Genomic DNA, 19,776 nt, shown 5'->3' with positions numbered 1-19,776 from the left:
CTCACACCTCCAGGCATTTGGCGTTACAGGTCGTCTGAAGTAATAATAAATAATAATAAACCTTTATTGTCAAAGTACAACATGTGTACATTGATATTAGCTGAGCCTTATTGTACAAAAGGCCATCTGAGCTTCTGTAGAGTAAGATTCGGTTTCCAAGAAATTTTGAGCAACCACAAGATGAAAGAGAATAGAGCCTAGCCTAGAAGCCAGAACAGCCAGCAAGTTTTCCAGCAAACGCATTCACAAAAGCCCGTTTGCAAAACAGCAACAACAACAACAACCCGTGTAGCTCGTGCAGATTGTCCTCCGAAAGATTCGTCGGCTTTCCAGCCTTCTGATCGTCTTTACATCAGCCCGTGTCTCCTGCGTCCAGCGGCTACTTTCTCGAGATATAGAGGGAATGCTTGTACGTGTTTGCATGCACTAAAGAAAAACCTAGGTCAGGGGTAGGCAACCTCGGCTCTTTTATGACTCATGGACTTCAACTCCCAGAATTCCTGAGCCAGGCTGGCTCAGGAATTCTGGGAGTTGAAGTCCATGAGTCATAAAAGAGCCGAGGTTGCCTACCCCTGACCTAGGGTATGCTTACAATTGAGCGATCGCGTTCAAATTTGCAAAACAGTGCGTTCTTTGCGAGAAGTCTATATATATATTACCACGGCAGGAAATAAAAAGAGCTTTGTCAGAAGTGGGATTCGAACCCACGCCTCCAGGGGAGACTGCGACCTGAACGCAGCGCCTTAGACCGCTCGGCCATCCTGACATGCTTCCGAGTTCTTCCCCAATTGTTACTAGTAATGAATTTTACAACAGATGAGCTATTCACAAAGCTCTGAAAGACTGTTTTAGGGTTCGTGATTTTTATACAGTACTTTTGACTCCTGCTTAATTTCAAACATTTTAGATTATATTCAAGCAGTTCTACTGATGTTTCTACTGTTGCATGGATTACCATGCACAACACTTTTTCACATCTCAGACTGAATATATGGGAATTAAATTTACTAACTGTCCTAGGGCCATTACTTTTAGATAGGTTACATATAGTCTTGTCTAGTTTTCAGTGTTAAAACAAGTTACCAGTAGCTGTTTCTGTGTCAGCCTCCATTCATAATTCAAAACAGATGCAAAAGTTCCTCTTATTCAAGTTTCTTAAACTTTTTTTTCCTCAGGACTCTTTCCATTATTAAAAATTATGGAGAACCCATGTTTGTATGGATTATATTTATCATATGAAAAATTAAAATTATTGCATTTAACTGCCACTATCACTCCTCACAATTGTTTGATTGAATTTTAATACTGTAAGTTTTCAACATTGGTTGACCAATAATTTTGATTTTATGGACTCGAGTCTTGAGGAACCCGACTGAGGTCCTAGGACCAACTTTAAGACCAAACACTGCTCTACATTTTAGCTATTTAAACTATTTTGAACTGTCTTTAAAATGTAGCAAACTCAGTTTTTTAAAGTGGTGCATTTCAGAATTTATCCTGTTATATATTTCATAATGTAACCAGTTATAACATGAAATGAGCTTTAATTTTTTTTCACCAAGACACGGCATTAAGAGAGCTTAACTAAATCATACATAGTGAAGGAGCACATTTAAAGGACCACACCCTTAATATCAGCTTTTCATGTTACTGGCTATTAGTGTCTTGGATTATTCAGTAAATGTCCAAACTACTTCACTGGGCTTCTTTTGTCAAGTACCGATAATCCAAACATTAGACAGCTATTCTGCCTTCCCCTCAGCTGATTTTTCTGTGGATGTCTGACAAAACACAGGGGAAACTGGAGTTGCCATAGGAATGTATATAACAGCTTCTATATCTATCATTAACTAGTACAATTGAATGAAAAATCACTGTTTTTGAAAATTGTTAATCTTATCAGCATCAGGATGACCGGTCCTCCTCTGAACATTGAAGAATACTTGAGCCACATTTGCATGCAGAAATGTACGTCTTTCTGCATTTCTATCCACAATGTGCTTATTTATTTATGGAATGTATAAACAATCTAAAGACTAAGAATCATACAAGAGCTATAGCAAAAGCCAATACAAAATAGTAAAATGAAAGTACAATTATAATACATCCTATTGCATTAAAATCAATTCAATTTCTGGTGCAGTAGCTCCAAGTATGTTGTACCATATGAATGCAGTATATATTAACAAAAACATTTTCTGAATTTTCTTGACTTTATAGACAAGTCATATTGTGGGGGCCAGGATGGGAAGCAACAGTCGTCTGCTGAACCCTGGAAAGACAGAGTGGCTCCGAGTAGGGGGGTCCTCTGTATCCAGGGATTTATCATCTTTTGGTCTTGGATGGGCTTGCACTGGCTCAGGTAGACCTGGTGCAAAATCTGGGATCATGATTCCTGCTCAAGGAGCAGGCGGTACTTGAGGCAAAGAGGACCTTTGCCAATCGGTTTGGCATACCAGATAGGCCCCTTCCTGGATCAGGAGACCCCCCCCTTAAGTCACTCATGTCCTAGTCATCTCCATATGACCATTGCATATATCCTTTACATGGGGCTACCCTGAAGAATATCCAAAGCATCAGTTGGTGCAGAATGCAGTTGCCCAGGGATGACACATGTAACATCTTTGCTGCATGAACCACCTTGGGTGCTGGTTTTTTTCTGGGCACAGTTCAAGGTCTGGCTTATTACCTTACAAGCCAACATGATATGGGGATCATGTTATCCCCATCACATAAGTCCTTCCTTCCCATTTGGCCAAAGCAGGGAAGGTGTTACAGACCTCATCAGTTGAAGAATTTGGCAGGATAGGAAGAGGGCTTTCTCTGCCATTGCCCCCACCCTGAGGAATATCTCCTCCTAGAGGTGAGGTGGGGACACTATCTCCTGGCCTTTCAAAAGAGTTTGAAGACTTGGCCCTGCCAACTCACATGGGGCTCACAAAGTAGCATGCAACCCTGGGGGTGGTTGGCACCAGAAGGCCCTTCTCCTGCCTTTTATTTGAACTTTGTCTCTACCCATTTACTTCTACTGATGTACCTGCACTTTTAAATGGTTTTTATGCTTTTAACTGAATATCACTCACAATTGCTCTGACAGTGAGATGGGTGGTACCTAACTTTGATAAATAAGTAAGTCCTTCTTTTCATGGAATAGTTACTTACACATACAAAAGAGCTGTACCGTAATAATATTGGCCATTTTATTAAAGAATAGTGAACTTTTCAAATGCACACTTATTCTGTGTGTTGGAAGAAATTTTTAAAAAATGAACAGCTAAATGCCAAACAGAAGTCTGAGATCAGCCAGAGTGAGCTTGGCGAAGGACTCTCCTTTTCCTGATAACACCTTCTGGGCTAATTCTTTTTTCTTGGTTTGCAGCTCTGAGATCTTTTCTTCCACAGTTCCTTCACAGACAAATCTAAACCCAAGCAAAATATACAATTAGGTCAGTTTTTAAACCATCATTCCTATGAATTCTAACACACTGCCAGTTGGCTTTCAGCTAAGTGATAATTCTTCACTGGATCAAGTGACTGAACTAGTTAAACAATCTCAAATTGAAATTTCTACAATTCTTTAAAGATAATAGTTAAACTGAAATAATTTTACCCATGCAATTTTGAGCTCTGGACTTGACACAATTCCTCTATCAAAATGTATAGCAATGATGTAAGACATTTTGTGAAGCACTACCTATGGATCTTAACATCCTTCTGCTGCCCCACCCGATAAATGCGGTCACAGGCTTGGTCTTCTAGTGCTGGATTCCTGAAATTTAAGGAAAAGGTAACAAAGCACTTATAACCAACAAAAAAAGGTGAAAACAGAACCAAATGGCAAGCAATTGATTTCCCTTTCTACCTTGTTAGAACCATCTTTTCTTTAGAAGAATCATTTTTCTATCTATCATTTTTCCCAGTGTCTATTCATCTGTCTCTTCTTCTCTATTCGTTCTGTTGCACAACTAGTATTCTGTTCAATGCAGTTAATATGTAATATGGAAAGAGTAATGGATAATAACAGCCACTAGCAGCTCACCACCTGGGGCAGCAATTAAAAATAATTTAAAAGCCAGATGGTATAGTAGTTAAGGTGCTGTCAAAGAAAAAGTTAAGCTCTCTTAGGAACGAAAACCATTTATGTTTATGTTTATGTTTATTAATATTTCTATACCGCCCTTCTCCCGAAGGACTCAGGGCGGTGTACAGGGCAAGAATAAAACATAAAGTTACAAAAATTAAAAAGTTATTAAATACATGCCCATAAAAACAATAAATAGATTAATAAAACCCCCAATAAAATGATAATAAAAACCCCTGCAATCCCACCCTCAGGCCAGGCCGGCTTGTTCGAACAGGTATGTTTTCAGATCGCGGCGAAAGGAGCGAAGATCCGGCGCTGTCCGGAGCTCAACCGGTAGCTGGTTCCAAAGCTCCGGAGCGCCCACAGAGAAAGATCTCCCCCTGGGGGCCACCAATCTACATTCTCTGACCGGTGGCACCCTGAGGAGGCCCTCTCTGTGGGAACGCACAGGGCGAAGGGAAGTTGACGCCGGCAGCAGGTGTTCCCTAAGGTATTCCGGCCCCCTGAGATGTAGGGCTTTAAATACCATAACTAGTAACTTGAATCTCACCCGGAAGGTGGCTTCAGCCTGTCACTCACTCTCAGCCAAACCCACCTTAACATAGTGTTGTATGGAAAACAGGAGCCAGTAGTTTTAGGTATGTTTGCCATCTTCAGTTGAATAAATATATATAAAATAAGGCATGATGAAAATATGACAATAATTTAGAAGGTAATTGACAAATATAGGGAGATGTTAGATTCATTTCATTAAACAGCCAACAGGTATAGATTTAACATGTTATTTTGAATGACCAAAAGAATTAAGGACATAATTTGGGAACCTCAATTAATAATGCTATTCTTTTAATCACATTTAATTGTAGCTGGAAACAACATATTTTTTCTAACATGGAAATAAAAAACTGCTGTATCTTACCAGTGCATGTCTAGAAGGAAGAGGTGGTTTCCTCCAACCAGATTAAGGCCAACACCTCCAGCCAGAAGTGAAATCAACAACACCTATGATAAGAATAAGAGGGATAGTTGGTTTATTACTTCACAAGTTACTGATATACTATATATTCAAGGGCTGATTTATACTGCCATCCAGATGTGTATTATAATTTGGCTAGGATGACAGGAAATACTGGGAGTTGCAGTCCAACACATCTAGTGTGCCAGGTTGGAGAAGATATAAAGCAAAATTCCCAAAGTCCACTAAATTACAAGGTGGATTTGTCTTTGTCTTAATAATGGTGGCCCCCAGGGGGAGGGCGTTCTCTGTGGGCGCGCCAGATTTATGGAACCATCTTCCGGTCGAGCTCCGGATGGCGCCTGATCTCCGCTCCTTCCGGCGCGATCTCAAAACCTACCTTTTTGAACAAGCTGGCCTGGCCTGATGGGATGGGGTTGGGTTTTATAAATCGGTTTTAACTTTTTAATGTGTACTAATTTATTTACGGGCATTGCTGTTTAATTACTTTTTAATTTTTGTATCTTGTTTTTTATTATGTATTGCCCTGTTCACCGCCCTGAGTCCTTCGGGAGAAGGGCGGTATACAAATTAAATTAAATTAATATTAATATTAATAATAATAATAATAATAATAATAATAATGACGTATAACTCAACCCATTAAGATATAGTATTATAAGCAAACAAAGCCACAAAGGTCTTCTGACCTAAAAGTTAAAAGTCGTGGTTTAAGATCAAGCACGAATGCAGTCAGTTAAGTTCTAAATAGATGCTTTTCTTATTTGCTTTTCTAAATTCATAGAACACTCTCTGTAGCAGCGTTTCCCAACCTTAGGAACTTGAAGATGCGTGGACTTAAACTCCCAGAATTCCCCAGCCAGCTCTGCTGGCTGGGGAATTCTGGGAGTTGAAGTCCACGCATCTTCAAGTTCCTAAGGTTGGGAAACGCTGCTCTGTAGAACTATACTTTTTGAAAACATAGTTATATACAAGAATACTGCCACTCTCATGTGGAAAGGTGGAAATCACTTTTCACATCAGTTCTTTTGATCTTGCCTCCTAGAATAGGACTATCTATTTTTCTCCTCTGCATTACCCTGGGAATGCAGTGAGATTTTTGTAACATGGACAATATAAGACTTACAAAATTCAGAAACTCTTCACTTCAATGCAGATTGTCATTGATTTGGAATAATTGATTTCAGCTATAATGTAAAGGTAAAGGTTCCCCCGCACATGTGTGCTAGTCGTTTCCGACTCTAGGGGCCGGTGCTCATCTCCCTTTCAAAGCCGAAGAGCTAGCGCTTGTCCGAGGACGTCTCTGTGGTCATGTGGCCGGCATGACTAGATGCCAAAGGCGCACGGAACGCTGTTACCTTCCCACCGTAGTGGTCCCTATTTTACTACTTGCATTTTTACATGCTTTCGAACTGCTAGGTTGGCAGAAACTGGGACGAGTAACAGGCACTCACTCTGTTACGCAGCACTCGGGATTCGACCCGCCAAACTGCCGACCTTCTGATCGACAAGCTCAGCGTCCTAACCCACTGAGCCACCGCGTCCCTTGATTTCAGCTATTAGAGCTTTAAATTTGATTGAATGGACAGTCATACACTATGACTGTAATGACTTTCAGAATACAGATTTCTGAATCTAACCCTGCATGAAATACCAAAACTGTCTTATGAAAAGAATCAGTGGAAGGCTTTACTTTTACTTGCAGTTCAGACTGCAGATTGAGTTGCAAAGTGTAATCTATCAGTCTATCATTACAGACAATTCTAGCTGATTCAGAATAGTTAGGGAAAGGCCTTTGAAATCAGTCACTCCAATATAAAAATCAGATTAATTATTTTGCCAATAGAATAGTCAGTTAACATTCCAATTGCTATTTTGTGCAAAAAAAAAGGCAAATACCTAAAATTAGAAATAGTTACCGTATATACTTGAGTATAAGCCGACTCGAGTATAAGCCGAGACCCCCAATTTTACCCCCAAAAACTGGAAAAAGTTATTGACTCGAGTATAAGCCGAGGCTGGGAAATGCAGCAGCTGGAGGCTGGATCCCCCGAAAGACGTCTCTGCTGAGATGAGAGAACGGGGTGGCAAGCCGCAGAGAGAATGGGGTGGTGGAGTGCTCCGCCGAGAGAATGGGGCGGCTTGCTGTTCTCTCGGTGCAGCACGGCAGAGGCTGGATCTCACAAAAGAAGTCTCCGCTGAGCGAGAGAATGAGGCGTCTCAGCGCCCATTTTCTCGGCGAAGACTTCTTTCAGGGGATGCAGCTTCTGCCGTCCCTTTCTCTCAGCTGCCCAGTGGAACAGCTTGCCACCAGAAATCAAGAGTGCTCCATCACTGGAGGTTTTTAAGAAGAGACTGGACATTCACCTGTCTGAGATGGTATCGGTCAGTGGTGGCGAAACTTTTAGAGACCGAGTGCCCAAACCGCAAGCCAAAACCCACTTGTTTATCACAAACTGCCAAGGCAGCATCGGCATTCTGGTGCCCTCGGGGGAGGGGACAGGGAGGCGCCTCTGAGTGCCGCCTCTGGCACGAAAAAAAAGGGGGAGCAAAAAATGGGCCACCGTACCGCAAGGCACAAAAACGGCAACCGCCGTACCGCAGGGTGCAGATACAAGGCACCGCATCACGTGAGAACGGGGCTGGGCTAGTGAGTATCACGCAGGCACTAGCCCCGCCCCCTTTGCAGCATGTGCCTGCTCGTGGCCCCGTGCGCGCATGCACGCATGTAAAATGCTTCCCCCTCCCTTTTCTTCCAGTCCACCAACCAACAAGGACCTGCTGCTGGCAGCGGTGGTGGCGCACGTGCCAACAGAGAGGGCTCTGAGTGCCACCTCTGGCAGGCGTGCCATAGGTTCACCACCACTGGTATAGGTCCTCCTGCTTGAGCAAGGGGCTGGACTAGAAGACCTCCAAGGTCCCTTCCAGCTCTATTCTATTCTATTCTATTCTATTCTATTCTATTCTATTCTATTCTATTCTATTCCATTCACTTTCTATATTTCTATTCTATTCTATTCACTTTCCATATTTCTATTCTATTCTATTCTATTCTATTCTTATTACCATTCTCTATTCTATTCTATTCTATTCACTTTCTATATTTCTATTCTATTCTATTCTATTCCATTCACTTTCTATATTTCTATTCTATTCTATTCTATTCACTTTCTATATTTCTATTCTATTCTATTCTATTCTATTCACTTTCTATATTTCTATTCTATTCTATTCTATTCTATTCACTTTCTATATTTCTATTCTATTCTATTCTATTCTATTCTTATTTCCATTCTCTATTCTATTCTATTCTATTCTATTCTATTCTATTCTTATTACCATTCTCTATTCTATTCTATTCTATTCTATTCTATTCTATTCTATTCACTTTCTATATTTCTATTCTATTCTATTCTATTCTATTCTATTCTATTCTATTCTGTTCTGTTCTGTTCTACGTTCTGTTCCAATCCATTCCATATTTTCTATTCCATTCTGTTCCACTGTCAGAGCCCATCGGAGGCAACCCAGTCAGCCCAAACAGGAGTTACACTAAGGCTACGCAGCCTCTCCTCTCAACCTGAACCCCTCCTTACCTTTCCTTTTATCTGCATCCTATTTTTAACTGCCGGCTCTGCCCTGCCCTATTTTGTCCTTGAGCACTCCTGAGCTCATCAAGAACAGAAGGTAACCGTGGGGGGGAAAGGCAGGGCAAGATCTGCAAGATCCCCATTTGCATTTGACTTTGCCATCCCATCTGGTTCGAGATAACACACCACACACACACACACACACACACACACAGAGAGAGAGAGAGAAAGAGAGAGAGAGAGAGAGAGAGAGAGAGAGAGAGAGAGAGAGAGAGACGCACACCTCAGCAAAAAAGAAAGAAAGAAAAAGAAGTAGTAGAAGAGGCAGAGAGCCCCTGTGGGTAGGAGTGAGGATGGGGAGAAACAGCAAGAAGACCGGGTGGGGTGGGGTGGGTTAATCACTAAACCTTCCAGTGTTTAACCAAAGCAGCTTTTGCATTTGTCAAGCTCTGCTAGCAGGGCACTGGACGGGCCTGGTGGAGCTGCTGAAGGTGAACGGGAGAAGGTGAGTCTTCGCCGAGAAAATCTCAGCGCCCATTTTCTCGGCGAAGACTTCTTTCGGGGGATGCAGCTTCTGCCGCCCCTTTCTCTCAGCTGCCCAGCTAAGAGAAGGCGTGACAGAGGCTGGATCCTCCGAAACAAGTCTCCGTGAGACGAGAGAACAAGGCGTTGGAGCGCTCCGTGAAGTGTGGGGTGGGGAAGCTTGCCGCCCATTGTCTCAGCGACGAAGACTTCTTTCGGGGGATGCAGCTTCTGCCGCCCCTTTCTCTCAGCTGCCCAGCTAAGAGAAGGGGTGACAGAGGCTGGATCCTCCGAAACAAGTCTCCGTGAGATGAGAGAACAAGGCGTTGGAGCGCTCCGTGAAGTGTGGGGTGGGGAAGCTTGCCGCCCATTGTCTCAGCGACGAAGACTTCTTTCGGGGGATGCAGCTTCTGCCGCCCCTTTCTCTCAGCTGCCCAGCTAAGAGAAGGGGTGACAGAGGCTGGATCCTCCGAAACAAGTCTCCGTGAGATGAGAGAACAAGGCGTTGGAGCGCTCCGTGAAGTGTGGGGTGGGGAAGCTTGCCGCCCATTGTCTCAGCGACGAAGACTTCTTTCGGGGGATGCAGCTTCTGCCGCCCCTTTCTCTCAGCTGCCCAGCTAAGAGAAGGGGTGACAGAGGCTGGATCCTCCGAAACAAGTCTCCGTGAGATGAGAGAACAAGGCGTTGGAGCGCTCCGTGAAGTGTGGGGTGGGGAAGCTTGCCGCCCATTGTCTCAGCGACGAAGACTTCTTCCGGGGATGCAGCTTCTGCCGCCCCTTTCTCTCAGCTGCCCAGCTAAGAGAAGGGGTGACAGAGGCTGGATCCCCCGAAACAAGTCTCCGTGAGACGAGAGAACAAGGCGTTGGAGCGCTCCGCGAAGTGTGGGGTGGGGAAGCTTGCCGCCCATTGTCTCAGCGACGAAGACTTCTTTCGGGGGATGCAGCTTCTGCTGCCCCTTTCTCTCAGCTGCCCAGCTGAGAGAAGGGGGTGACAGAGGCTGGATCCCCCGAAACAAGTCTTCGCCGAGAAAATGGGTGGCAAGCTTCCACCGCCCCATTCTCTTAGCGGAGGCTTGCAGAGGTGGCGGCGGAGCTGCGCGCGCAGCTCTCCAAACCGCCGCAGCCCGTTTGGAGAGCTGCTGCCTTCGTTCATGTTTGATGAAAGCAGCAGCTCTCCAAACGGGGGTAGAAGTTCTTTTTTTTTTTGTTGACTGGAGTATAAGCCGAAGTGGAGTTTTTCAGCCCAAAAAGTGGGCTGAAAAATTCGGCTTATACTCAAGTATATACGGTATGCCGAAGCAGCAGCAATGAAAAATAATTACCTTGAAGCACTTTTTTCATACCTTGGTTCCTTTAGGATTGTTGTTGAATTCTTCAACGATATCCATTCTCTGTTTTGGGTTCACTGAACCATCCACTACAGCATGTTTCAGGCCAAGCTTGTCAAGATGTATTGCCACAATTTTTAGCATACTTGTCCACTGAGATACAACAACACTATAAAGGTAGAAAAGAAAGCCAAAAAATGTTGTTTCTGGTTCAAACCTTATGTTTCAGCAACAAAATCACCCATCTTCTTCAATATACACAAAATATTGGACAATCTAGCATAACTGGTGTAACAATAAATGTAATATATAAATACAGACTTCTGTAACACAATGGAGATGGCTATTAGGATACTGGGGGGGGATAATGGCAAACTGAAGACATCTCAACTAAAAGCAGATCTGATCACTGTGGTGGAATGAAGTGCCAGTTAAATAGATAATTCCTCTCTGGACAAGGGGAAGATGCGAGATCATCCACAAGTGCTCCACACTTCGTCTCTGGTGGGTTTTTAGAGTTCTAAGAATCAAGCGAATGGGCAAAAAGACACTGGTTTTGTGTACTTCCTTTTCTAATCACTTTTGGAAATTGCTCATTAACTATTTTTCAGCTATTAAGAACTTTTGGATCAACAGGTTTTACTATACCAGGTGATTTTCCTTCAATGTTAGAGAAAGAAATTTTAGATACATGTTTAAGAATGAAGGGTCCAGATGGATTTGAAATAAATTATAAGAATACCCATGGGAAAATGGGACCAGAAGGAAATAAACAATTAAAGGAGAAGAACACATAAATTTTACTGACTAATAGAGGACAGCAACATATTAAAGGTTATTTTTGAAGAATGGACCCATAAGTTAATTGAAGAATGTCTGTCTATATAAATAGACTGAGTTTAAAAAATGTTATGGAAGAGGAAAAGGTTTTACTGGACAAATTTGTGACTGAGAAGCAACCTAGAACTAAGGAGAAACTTCCTGACAGTTAGAACAATTAACCAGTGGAACAACCTGCCTCCAGAAGTGGTGAATGCTCCAACATGGAAGTTTTTAAGAAGAGACTGGACAGCCATTTGCCTGAAATGGTATAGGGTTTCCTGCCTGAGCAGGGGGTTGGACTAGATGACCTCCAAGGTCCCTTCCAACTTCTTATTCTTATTCTAGAGAGTGATCTGGAAGTGGATTTAGAAATGAGAGGCCACAAAAATGATACAGAAAAATATTATACACTTGAAATACAAAAGAAGCCCAGTGCTGACTTAATAATTAAAAGAGTTATATATATAACAAGCCCAGACAGAGACCTTGATATTTTTCCTATATTTGATTTACTTTTCCAAAGCTTTGAACAATCGAGAAGGGACAAAGCAAAAATGAAAAGAAATCAAGTTCTAGGTCATTATTTGAAGAGAAGAGACTAAAGATCAAAATTGCTAAAAGTAACGGAGGGAATATAAAATTGGTTTATTTGGTCAAGGTTAAAATAAACATGTTGATATGTCTGATAACCCTTAATGGACTTTTGCTGATCAGAACTGATATGACTAGGTTTTAAAGATTTTATAGATAAGAGATGGGATATGGAAAGAGACTGTCTGTTATATTTTAAGAGAAGTCAATAAGTTGTTAAAATTGTTTACATTTGATGTGATGGAGGAAGTCATTTCATTATATGGTTCTTTTTCCTTACTGCATTCTTATTTTTGCTTTATTATTTTCTCTTCTGTATTTTCCATTATTTCTTTAATTAATTTTTACTTTTGTAATTGTACTTTTTAATAAAAAGTACTATTAAAATGTTTATTACATATTAACATTCAAAAACATTAGGAATACCACACATGAACCTCTTAAGGCAAATATCTCTGTGTTATTCTATGGCTAGTCTTTGCTTAACAACCACAACTGGGAATAACAACTCTATCACTAAATGATGTGCTCTTTAAGTGAGACATTACATGATCATGATCTCACTTCTGCTGTGGTCATTAAGCAAATCATCCATGGTGATTAAGCAAGATATCACAGGATTGTAACTTGAGATTTTATTGCCGGCTTCTCCACCGATTCTGCTTGTTGGAAGCTACCTGTGAAATTGCCCATGTAATTTGAAGAGGGGCAGGTGTGGCCTTCTTGCAAAGCTTTCCAAAGCAATGCAAGAAGGCAGAATCCAGTTCAGAGAAGGATGTGCATGGCCAGCAGTTGGTTCATCGGCAAACGGAGAAAAAAAGACAGCAAACATCAATTGGGAGCAGCAAGGCCGGCAGAGAGGAGGGTAGCTGAGGCATCGTGCTCGGATACTCACCATTTGTGAGAATGATTTTGAATTCCCTTCAGTTCTTCTAATAGGTGAGAAATCTAAAAGGACGAGAGAGAAAAGAATACATAACCATGAGCCTGCCCAACTTTAAACCTGTTTAGTTAGAAGTAAGTTCCATTGCGTGTAAAGCCAAAAACTGGAAATTTATTGATGGAAAGCATTTTTATTTTGTTCTCATCTGAAAATACGAGCGCTTAAATGAGCTTAAATGTGTTGGTAATGACTTACAAAGCCCTACATGGCATGGGTCCGGATTACCTATGGCAACACCTGCGGCCGGCGTCAACCTCCCTCCGTCCAGTGCGCTCCCACAGAGAGGGCCTCCTCAGGGTGCCTCCGATCAAAGAATGTCAATTGGTGGCCCCTAGGGGGATGGCGTTCTCTGTGGGCGCGCCAGACCTGTGGAACCGCTTGCCGGTCGAGCTCCGGATGGCCCCCGACCTTCGCTCCTTCCGGCGGGATCTAAAAACTTAATTATTTGAGCAATCCGGCCTGGTTTGATGGGTTAAGGGCTGGGTTTTTAACATGGTTTTAATTACTGTTTATATCGGGCATAATATTTAATTGTTTTTTAACTTTTGTACTTCGTTTTTAATATTTATTGCCCTGTACACCGCCCTGAGTCCTTCGGGAGAAGGGCGGTATAAAAATTTAATAAATATAAATATAAATATATATATATAAATATATAATATAAATGGGTCCAATAGGAAAGAATATTTCTCTATTAGGTTTACTAATTTAAAAAGGTAACAAATGAGAAGGGAATGAAGGGGAAAGGAAAACAAACTGAATAAGTAACTACCGTATATACTTGAGTATAAGCCGACTCGAGTATAAGCCGAGACCCCCAATTTCACCCCCCAAAACTGGAAAAAGTTATTGACTCGAGTATAAGCCGATCCGCCGTTCTGCAAACCTCTGCCGCCAGCAGAGGCTCGATCCGCCATTTTGCAAGCCTGAATACACAGGAATACCCTGTGTGGCCGCGGCTCTCGGGGAAGCCCTGGCTGTCCGCTTCCTCGCTCCACGCTGCCATTCGGGGCCCGCGCGTTCCCCGGGCAAATCGCGGCGCCCAGCAGGCGAGGAAACACGCCCGCTCCAGTCGCCCCCCCTTCCCTCAGGAGACGCGAAGCAAGTGACCGCCCGGAGCTTACCGAGGACTTGCGCGCGGCCGAGGCTTCGGTGCTTCCAGGATCGCGCGCACCTCTCCCAAGCCGCCGCCGTCCAGAGACCTGCCAAAGTTTGGGGAGGTTTGGGGAGGTGCGCGCGCACCTCCCCAAACCTCCCCAAACGTCGGCAGGTCTCCGGACCTCCGCGCCCTGCCTGCCTGCTTCTTTCCGCTGCGGAAAGAAGCAGGCAGGCAGGGCGCTGAGGAACGGAGACCTGCCGACGTTTGGGGAGGTTTGGGCGCCTCCCCAAACCTCCCCAAACGTCGGCAGGTCTCCGTTCCTCCGCGCAGACCTGCCGACGTTTGGGGAGGTTTGGGCGCCTCCCCAAACCTCCCCAAACGTCGGCAGGTCTCCGTTCCTCCTGCCGACGTTTGGGCGCCTCCCCAAGTCTCCGTTCCTCCGCGCAGACCTGCCGACGTTTGGGGAGGTTTGGGCACCTCCACAAACGTCGGCAGGTCTCCGTTCCTCCTGCCGACGTTTGGGGAGGTTTGGGCGCCTCCCCAAACCTCCCCAGGTCTCCGTTCCTCCGCGCAGACCTGCCGACGTTTGGGGAGGTTTGGGCGCCTCCCCAAACCTCCCCAGGTCTCCGTTCCTCCGCGCAGACCTGCCGACGTTTGGGGAGGTTTGGGCGCCTCCCCAAACGTCAGCAGGTCTCCGTTCCTCCTGCCGACGTTTGGGGAGGTTTGGGCGCCTCCCCAAACCTCCCCAGGTCTCCGTTCCTCCGCGCAGACCTGCCAACGTTTGGGGAGTTTTGGGCGCGTCCCCAAACCTCCCCAAACGTCGGTAGGTCTCCGTTCCTCCTTCCAACGTTTGGGGAGGTTTGGGCACCTCCCCAAACCTCCCCAGGTCTCCGTTCCTCCTGCCGAAGTTTGGGGAGGTTTGGGCGCCTCCCCAAACCTCCCCAGGTCTCCGTTCCTCCTGCCGACGTTTGGGGAGGTTTGGGCGCCTTCCCAAACCTCCCCAAACGTCGGCAGGTCTCCGTTCCTCCGCGCAGACCTGCCGACGTTTGGAGAGGTTTGGGCGCCTCCCCAAACCTCCCCAAACGTCGGCAGGTCTCCGTTCCTCCTGCCGACGTTTGGGGAGGTTTGGGCGCCTCCCCAAACCTCCCCAGGTCTCCGTTCCTCCGCGCAGACCTGCCGACGTTTGGGGAGGTTTGGGCACCTCCCCAAACGTCGGCAGGTCTCCGTTCCTCCTGCCGACATTTGGGGAGGTTTGGGCGCCTCCCCAGGTCTCCGTTCCTACGCGCAGACCTGCCGACGTTTGGAGAGGTTTGGGCGCCTCCCCAAACCTCCCCAGGTCTCCGTTCCTCCGCGCAGACCTGCCGACGTTTGGGGAGGTTTGGGCACCTCCCCAAACGTCGGCAGGTCTCCGTTCCTCCTGCCGACGTTTGGGGAGGTTTGGGCGCCTCCCCAGGTCTCCGTTCCTCCGCGCAGACCTGCCGACGTTTGGGGAGGTTTGGGCGCCTCCCCAAACCTCCCCAGGTCTCCGTTCCTCCGCGCAGACCTGCCGACATTTGGGGAGGTTTGGGCGCCTCCCCAAAGCTCCCCAAACGTCGGCAGGTCTCCGTTCCTCCTGCCGACGTTTGGGGAGGTTTGGGCACCTCCCCAAACCTCCCCAGGTCTCCGTTCCTCCGCGCAGACCTGCCGACATTTGGGGAGGTTTGGGCGCCTCCCCAAACCTCCCCAAACGTCGGCAGGTCTCCGTTCCTCCTGCCGACGTTTGGGGAGGTTTGGGCGCCTCCCCAAACCTCCCCAGGTCTCCGTTCCTCCGCGCAGACCTGCCGACGTTTGGGGAGGTTTGGGCACCTCCCCAAACGTCGGCAGGTCTCCGTTCCTCCTGCCGACGTTTGGGGAGGCTTGGGCGCCTCCCCAAACCTCCCCAGGTCTCCGTTCCTCCGCGCAGACCTGCCGACGTTTGGGGAGGTTTGGGCGCCTCCCCAAACCTCCCCAGGTCTCCGTTCCTCCGCGCAGACCTGCCGACGTTTGGGGAGGCGCCCAAACCTCACCAAACGTTGGCAGGTCTGCGCGGAGGAACGGAGACCTGGGGAGGTTTGGGGAGGCGCCCAAACCTCCCCAAACGTCGGCAGGAGGAACGGAGACCTGCCGACGTTTGGGGAGGTTTGGGGAGGCGCCCAAACCTCCCCAAACGTCGGCAGGAGGAACGGAGACCTGCCGACGTTTGGGGAGGTTTGGGGAGGCGCCCAAACCTCCCCAAACGTCGGCAGGAGGAACGGAGACCTGCCGACGTTTGGGGAGGTTTGGGGAGGTGCGCGCGCACCTCCCCAAACCTCGGCAGGTCTCGGACGGTGGTGGCTTGGGAGAGGTGCGCGCGATCCTGGAAGCACCAAAGCCTCGGCCGCGCACAAGTCCTCGGTAAGTTTTTTTGTTGACTGGAGTATAAGCCGAAGTGGAATTTTTCAGCCCAAAAAGTGGGTTGAAAAATTCGGCTTATACTCAAGTATATACGGTAGTTCTTAAAAATGCATAATTGCAATCATCAATTTGAATACAACTGTTTTGGAAAATGCATTTTTCAGCAGAACTACTCACTTTTCTGCCTGTACTTCAGCCAACCTTACATTTTCTATTGTAATTAGAGAAGACTCTGGAGCCAGCCTAGCTACGTATAGTCATATAACTCAAATAAAAAAGATGGCCCTTTAACACACACACCCATCCTATTTTGCTGCCTGAAGCAACTGAAGTATTAAAACAAAATGGTAATCTATTTGACTTTTCTCTACGAATACAAATACATTATTTTAAAGCATGGATATACAATCTTGCTTTTGGGTTAAAAGCCATTTGTGAATGTATTAGGTCCATAATGAGAAAAGTGTGTAAGATCAATGCAGAAAGTAGCATATTTTATTTATCTGCATTATTTTTACAGATAACGCAATGTGCTGAACATATCCAACATACCTTCCTTATTTTCCCCACAACAACCCTGTGAGGTGAGTTGGCCTAAGAGAGAGTGACTGGCCAAAGGTCACCCAGCTGACTTTCATGGCTAAGGCAAGATTAGAATTCATGGTCTCCTGGTTTCTAGCCTGGGCCTTAACCACTAGACCAAACTGGCTTTCATATGCAAAAAGCATATGTAGCATAGAAGCCATTTTTTTCATTTTAAATTGCAACCATATTTCAAATATGCATTTTTTCATCTCACCCCATGCCATATCTCCTCACCTTGTGCATTATTAGAATCTCTTTAGATAACTTTAACTTACTTAGGAGTCAATGAAGGCACTCAACTGCACAAAGTTTTACTTACTTAAACAAATGAAAGTAAACTTCCTTTAACTAAAGCACTCGGGGCACCTGGCGAAGAACCAGACGCCATACAAATGACTCAGTAAAATCCAGCCCCTTGCCACACTGAGCAACAAAGCATGCACAAACTCTTTAGCTCCTACTCAGGTGAATACAATGCTCTGCACGATCGGGAGCTGATGAGGCCTCCCAACTGAACTAAGTTCTACTTGGTTAACAAAATCAAAATAAAATTCCTTGGAGACTGGCCATTCAAGATGGCAATCAGGAGTCTGAAATGAAGAGTCAGTGCTGATGCAGAGCAGGGAGTCAAAGCTACTGTAGTAAGACTCATATCGCTCCCCATAAAGAGGTTCTTTAACAGCCCGCTCGGAATGTAGTGATGGTCTGTCTGCATATTGATAAATATATATATATAAATAATCCTCTTTCCCTCTTTACTTCTGTTAAAAAAGACACCACATCTGGAATTCCCTTGAAAGGACTGCAACTGTCTTCCTACCTTGGTGCTCTGCTTGGTCATTTCAAAAAGATCAGCAACAAAAGCTGTTCCAAAGAGATTCACCATCGAGAATGGATCACTGCTATCAGATACTGTCAGACTTAAAGCCCTGAATTGTTCTTCCATTGACAGAGAGATGCCTTCGCTATTCATGTTAGCCTGGTCAAGAGCCTGAAAGAAAAAGGATACAGCCAAGGGTCCCCAATTTCTGAACTCAAATAATCTCCATCAGAAGGGAGGAATAGCTGCAAGCCTGCCATAGTTACCACTTTCAGCAAAGAAAGATGGCAGCAGCACTGACGAAGCCTCAGCAAGAGGGACAGGATGTGAATGGTGGTGGAGACGGGAGACCTGTCTTTCACCATCTTTCCTGAGGAATCCTGCTGACACACTTTCAACTGCTGTGCTCCTATCAAAGATAAATAAATAAATAAATAAATAAATAAATAAAATAAATAAAGAGGAAACTGCATACGTATCAAAGACAAAACTCTCAGAGCAGAATTCATTTCAGAAATGGGAAATCTGGTTTCTGAAAGCTATAATTACAATTTGAGGGTGGGAGGCCAAACCAGTGGAGAGGGGAATTAGGCCAAATGGAAAAGGGAAATAAAAATCATTTCTTTCTGTGGAGACGGGAACCCTCCCTGGCGCACACACTTGGGAGTTGGGAGGAAGAATTCTAAGTTTCATTTGAGTTATGTCTCAATTATTGCAATTGTAGCTGCTTCCAAAATGGCGCCGTCTTCTAGGATGGTACCACGTGGCTTTTGTATGGGAGTTCCCTTTCCTATAGAAAACTAAGTGGACTGAAGCAGAATGGGGGAGCAGAGGGGAAGAGGCCCAAAGGTGTAGGATGCAGCCAGGTGGGCAGAGAACACCGAGTGTCTCAGGGGGTGGGGGAGGTCCCGAGATGCCTGGGACAGGCCACTTGTGAACTGGGGAGATGCTGCAGTGCTAGTCTAGGACAGCACCAGGCCTCCCATACTCCAAGGCATCCCGTGCTCTGGTTAACAACCACAATGGGGAGAGCAGGGATTATGGTTGTTAAGTAAGGCGATCATGTGGGTGACCACTAACAGCCATAATTCTGGGGTCAGTTGTGGCCATACATTGAGGACTACTTGTAATCTAAGGCTATATTACAATTTTCAACTATTTATACCTCAGAGGGGGAAAAGAATTGCCCCGTTTCTGGCAACTGTGGCTAGAAAGAGCTTCATGGCATGTAAAAAGGTTTGGGGGCTGTAGAGTCTTGTGGCCTTAGGCTGCCAACCCATTGTTTATTTTTTTTAAAAAAACCAGATGTTTCTTTGGATGTTTCTTCAAGATAAGTGTACTGTTATTAGAACAAATTACTACCTTTTAATAGGAAACATGAGGTTACAAAAACAGCAACAAAAATCTGGAACAGCCTGGTCGGATTCCTATCAACACATTTCTACACAGAGTACAAGAGATATTTAATACCTTACCTGTATTAAATGGGTTGTCTCCAGAAGAGCCTGTACACAAAGTTTCCTGGTGTTTGAGAAAGGACTGCAGTGTTGACCTAAACATCAAGAAGGCATAATGAAGACACAGGTCTCTTTCCCTGTTTTTATACAAACCCAAGACAGACAAGCACAGATGCAATGACAGGAGGTGGGCCAACCAGCTAATCTGGTGCCATCAAGAAACCTCTGGCCAAAAAGAGAATGCAATTTATAAAGGGATTGATCACAAATCACTCCAACAAACTCAAAATGAACCATAAATACCAATGAAAGTATAAATAATATAAGACTTTTTCTGAGGAATATAACATGGAGAGCAAATGAAAATATTTCAAGTACAGGTAGTCCTCAATTTATAGCAGTTCAGGTAATGATTGTTCAAAGTTACAACAGCACTGGAAAAAAGTGAGTTAGGACAATTTTTCACACCTATGACCATTGCAGCATCCCCATGGTCATGTGATCAATATTCAGATGCTTGGCAACTGACTCATATTTATTGCTAAGCA

The 19,776-nt window shown here is 45.0% G+C and overlaps 1 protein-coding gene across 1 annotated transcript in view; it reads right to left on the bottom strand.

The window, feature by feature from the left end:
* Positions 1-3,178: 3,178 nt before the first annotated feature.
* TTF2 (transcription termination factor 2) overlaps positions 3,179-19,776 on the bottom strand; it is a gene marked incomplete at its 5' end in the record, with an annotated part of 31,000 nt that continues 14,402 nt past the window's right edge. Inside the window, 8 exons of the mRNA XM_083361253.1 lie at positions 3,179-3,419; positions 3,695-3,769; positions 5,004-5,086; positions 10,515-10,668; positions 12,808-12,860; positions 17,772-17,942; positions 18,038-18,180; positions 19,247-19,323. Of these exons, the coding sequence (XP_083217379.1) occupies positions 3,275-3,419; positions 3,695-3,769; positions 5,004-5,086; positions 10,515-10,668; positions 12,808-12,860; positions 17,772-17,942; positions 18,038-18,180; positions 19,247-19,323 (901 nt within the window). The 3' untranslated portion in view covers positions 3,179-3,274. The remainder of the gene's footprint in view (positions 3,420-3,694; positions 3,770-5,003; positions 5,087-10,514; positions 10,669-12,807; positions 12,861-17,771; positions 17,943-18,037; positions 18,181-19,246; positions 19,324-19,776) is intronic.

This window comes from Vipera ursinii, assembly GCF_947247035.1.
Source record: "Vipera ursinii genome assembly, chromosome: 4".
NCBI lineage: Eukaryota > Metazoa > Chordata > Lepidosauria > Squamata > Viperidae > Vipera > Vipera ursinii.
The sequence above is the reverse complement of the archived record's forward strand: the minus strand, read 5'-3'. Positions and strand labels throughout refer to the sequence as shown.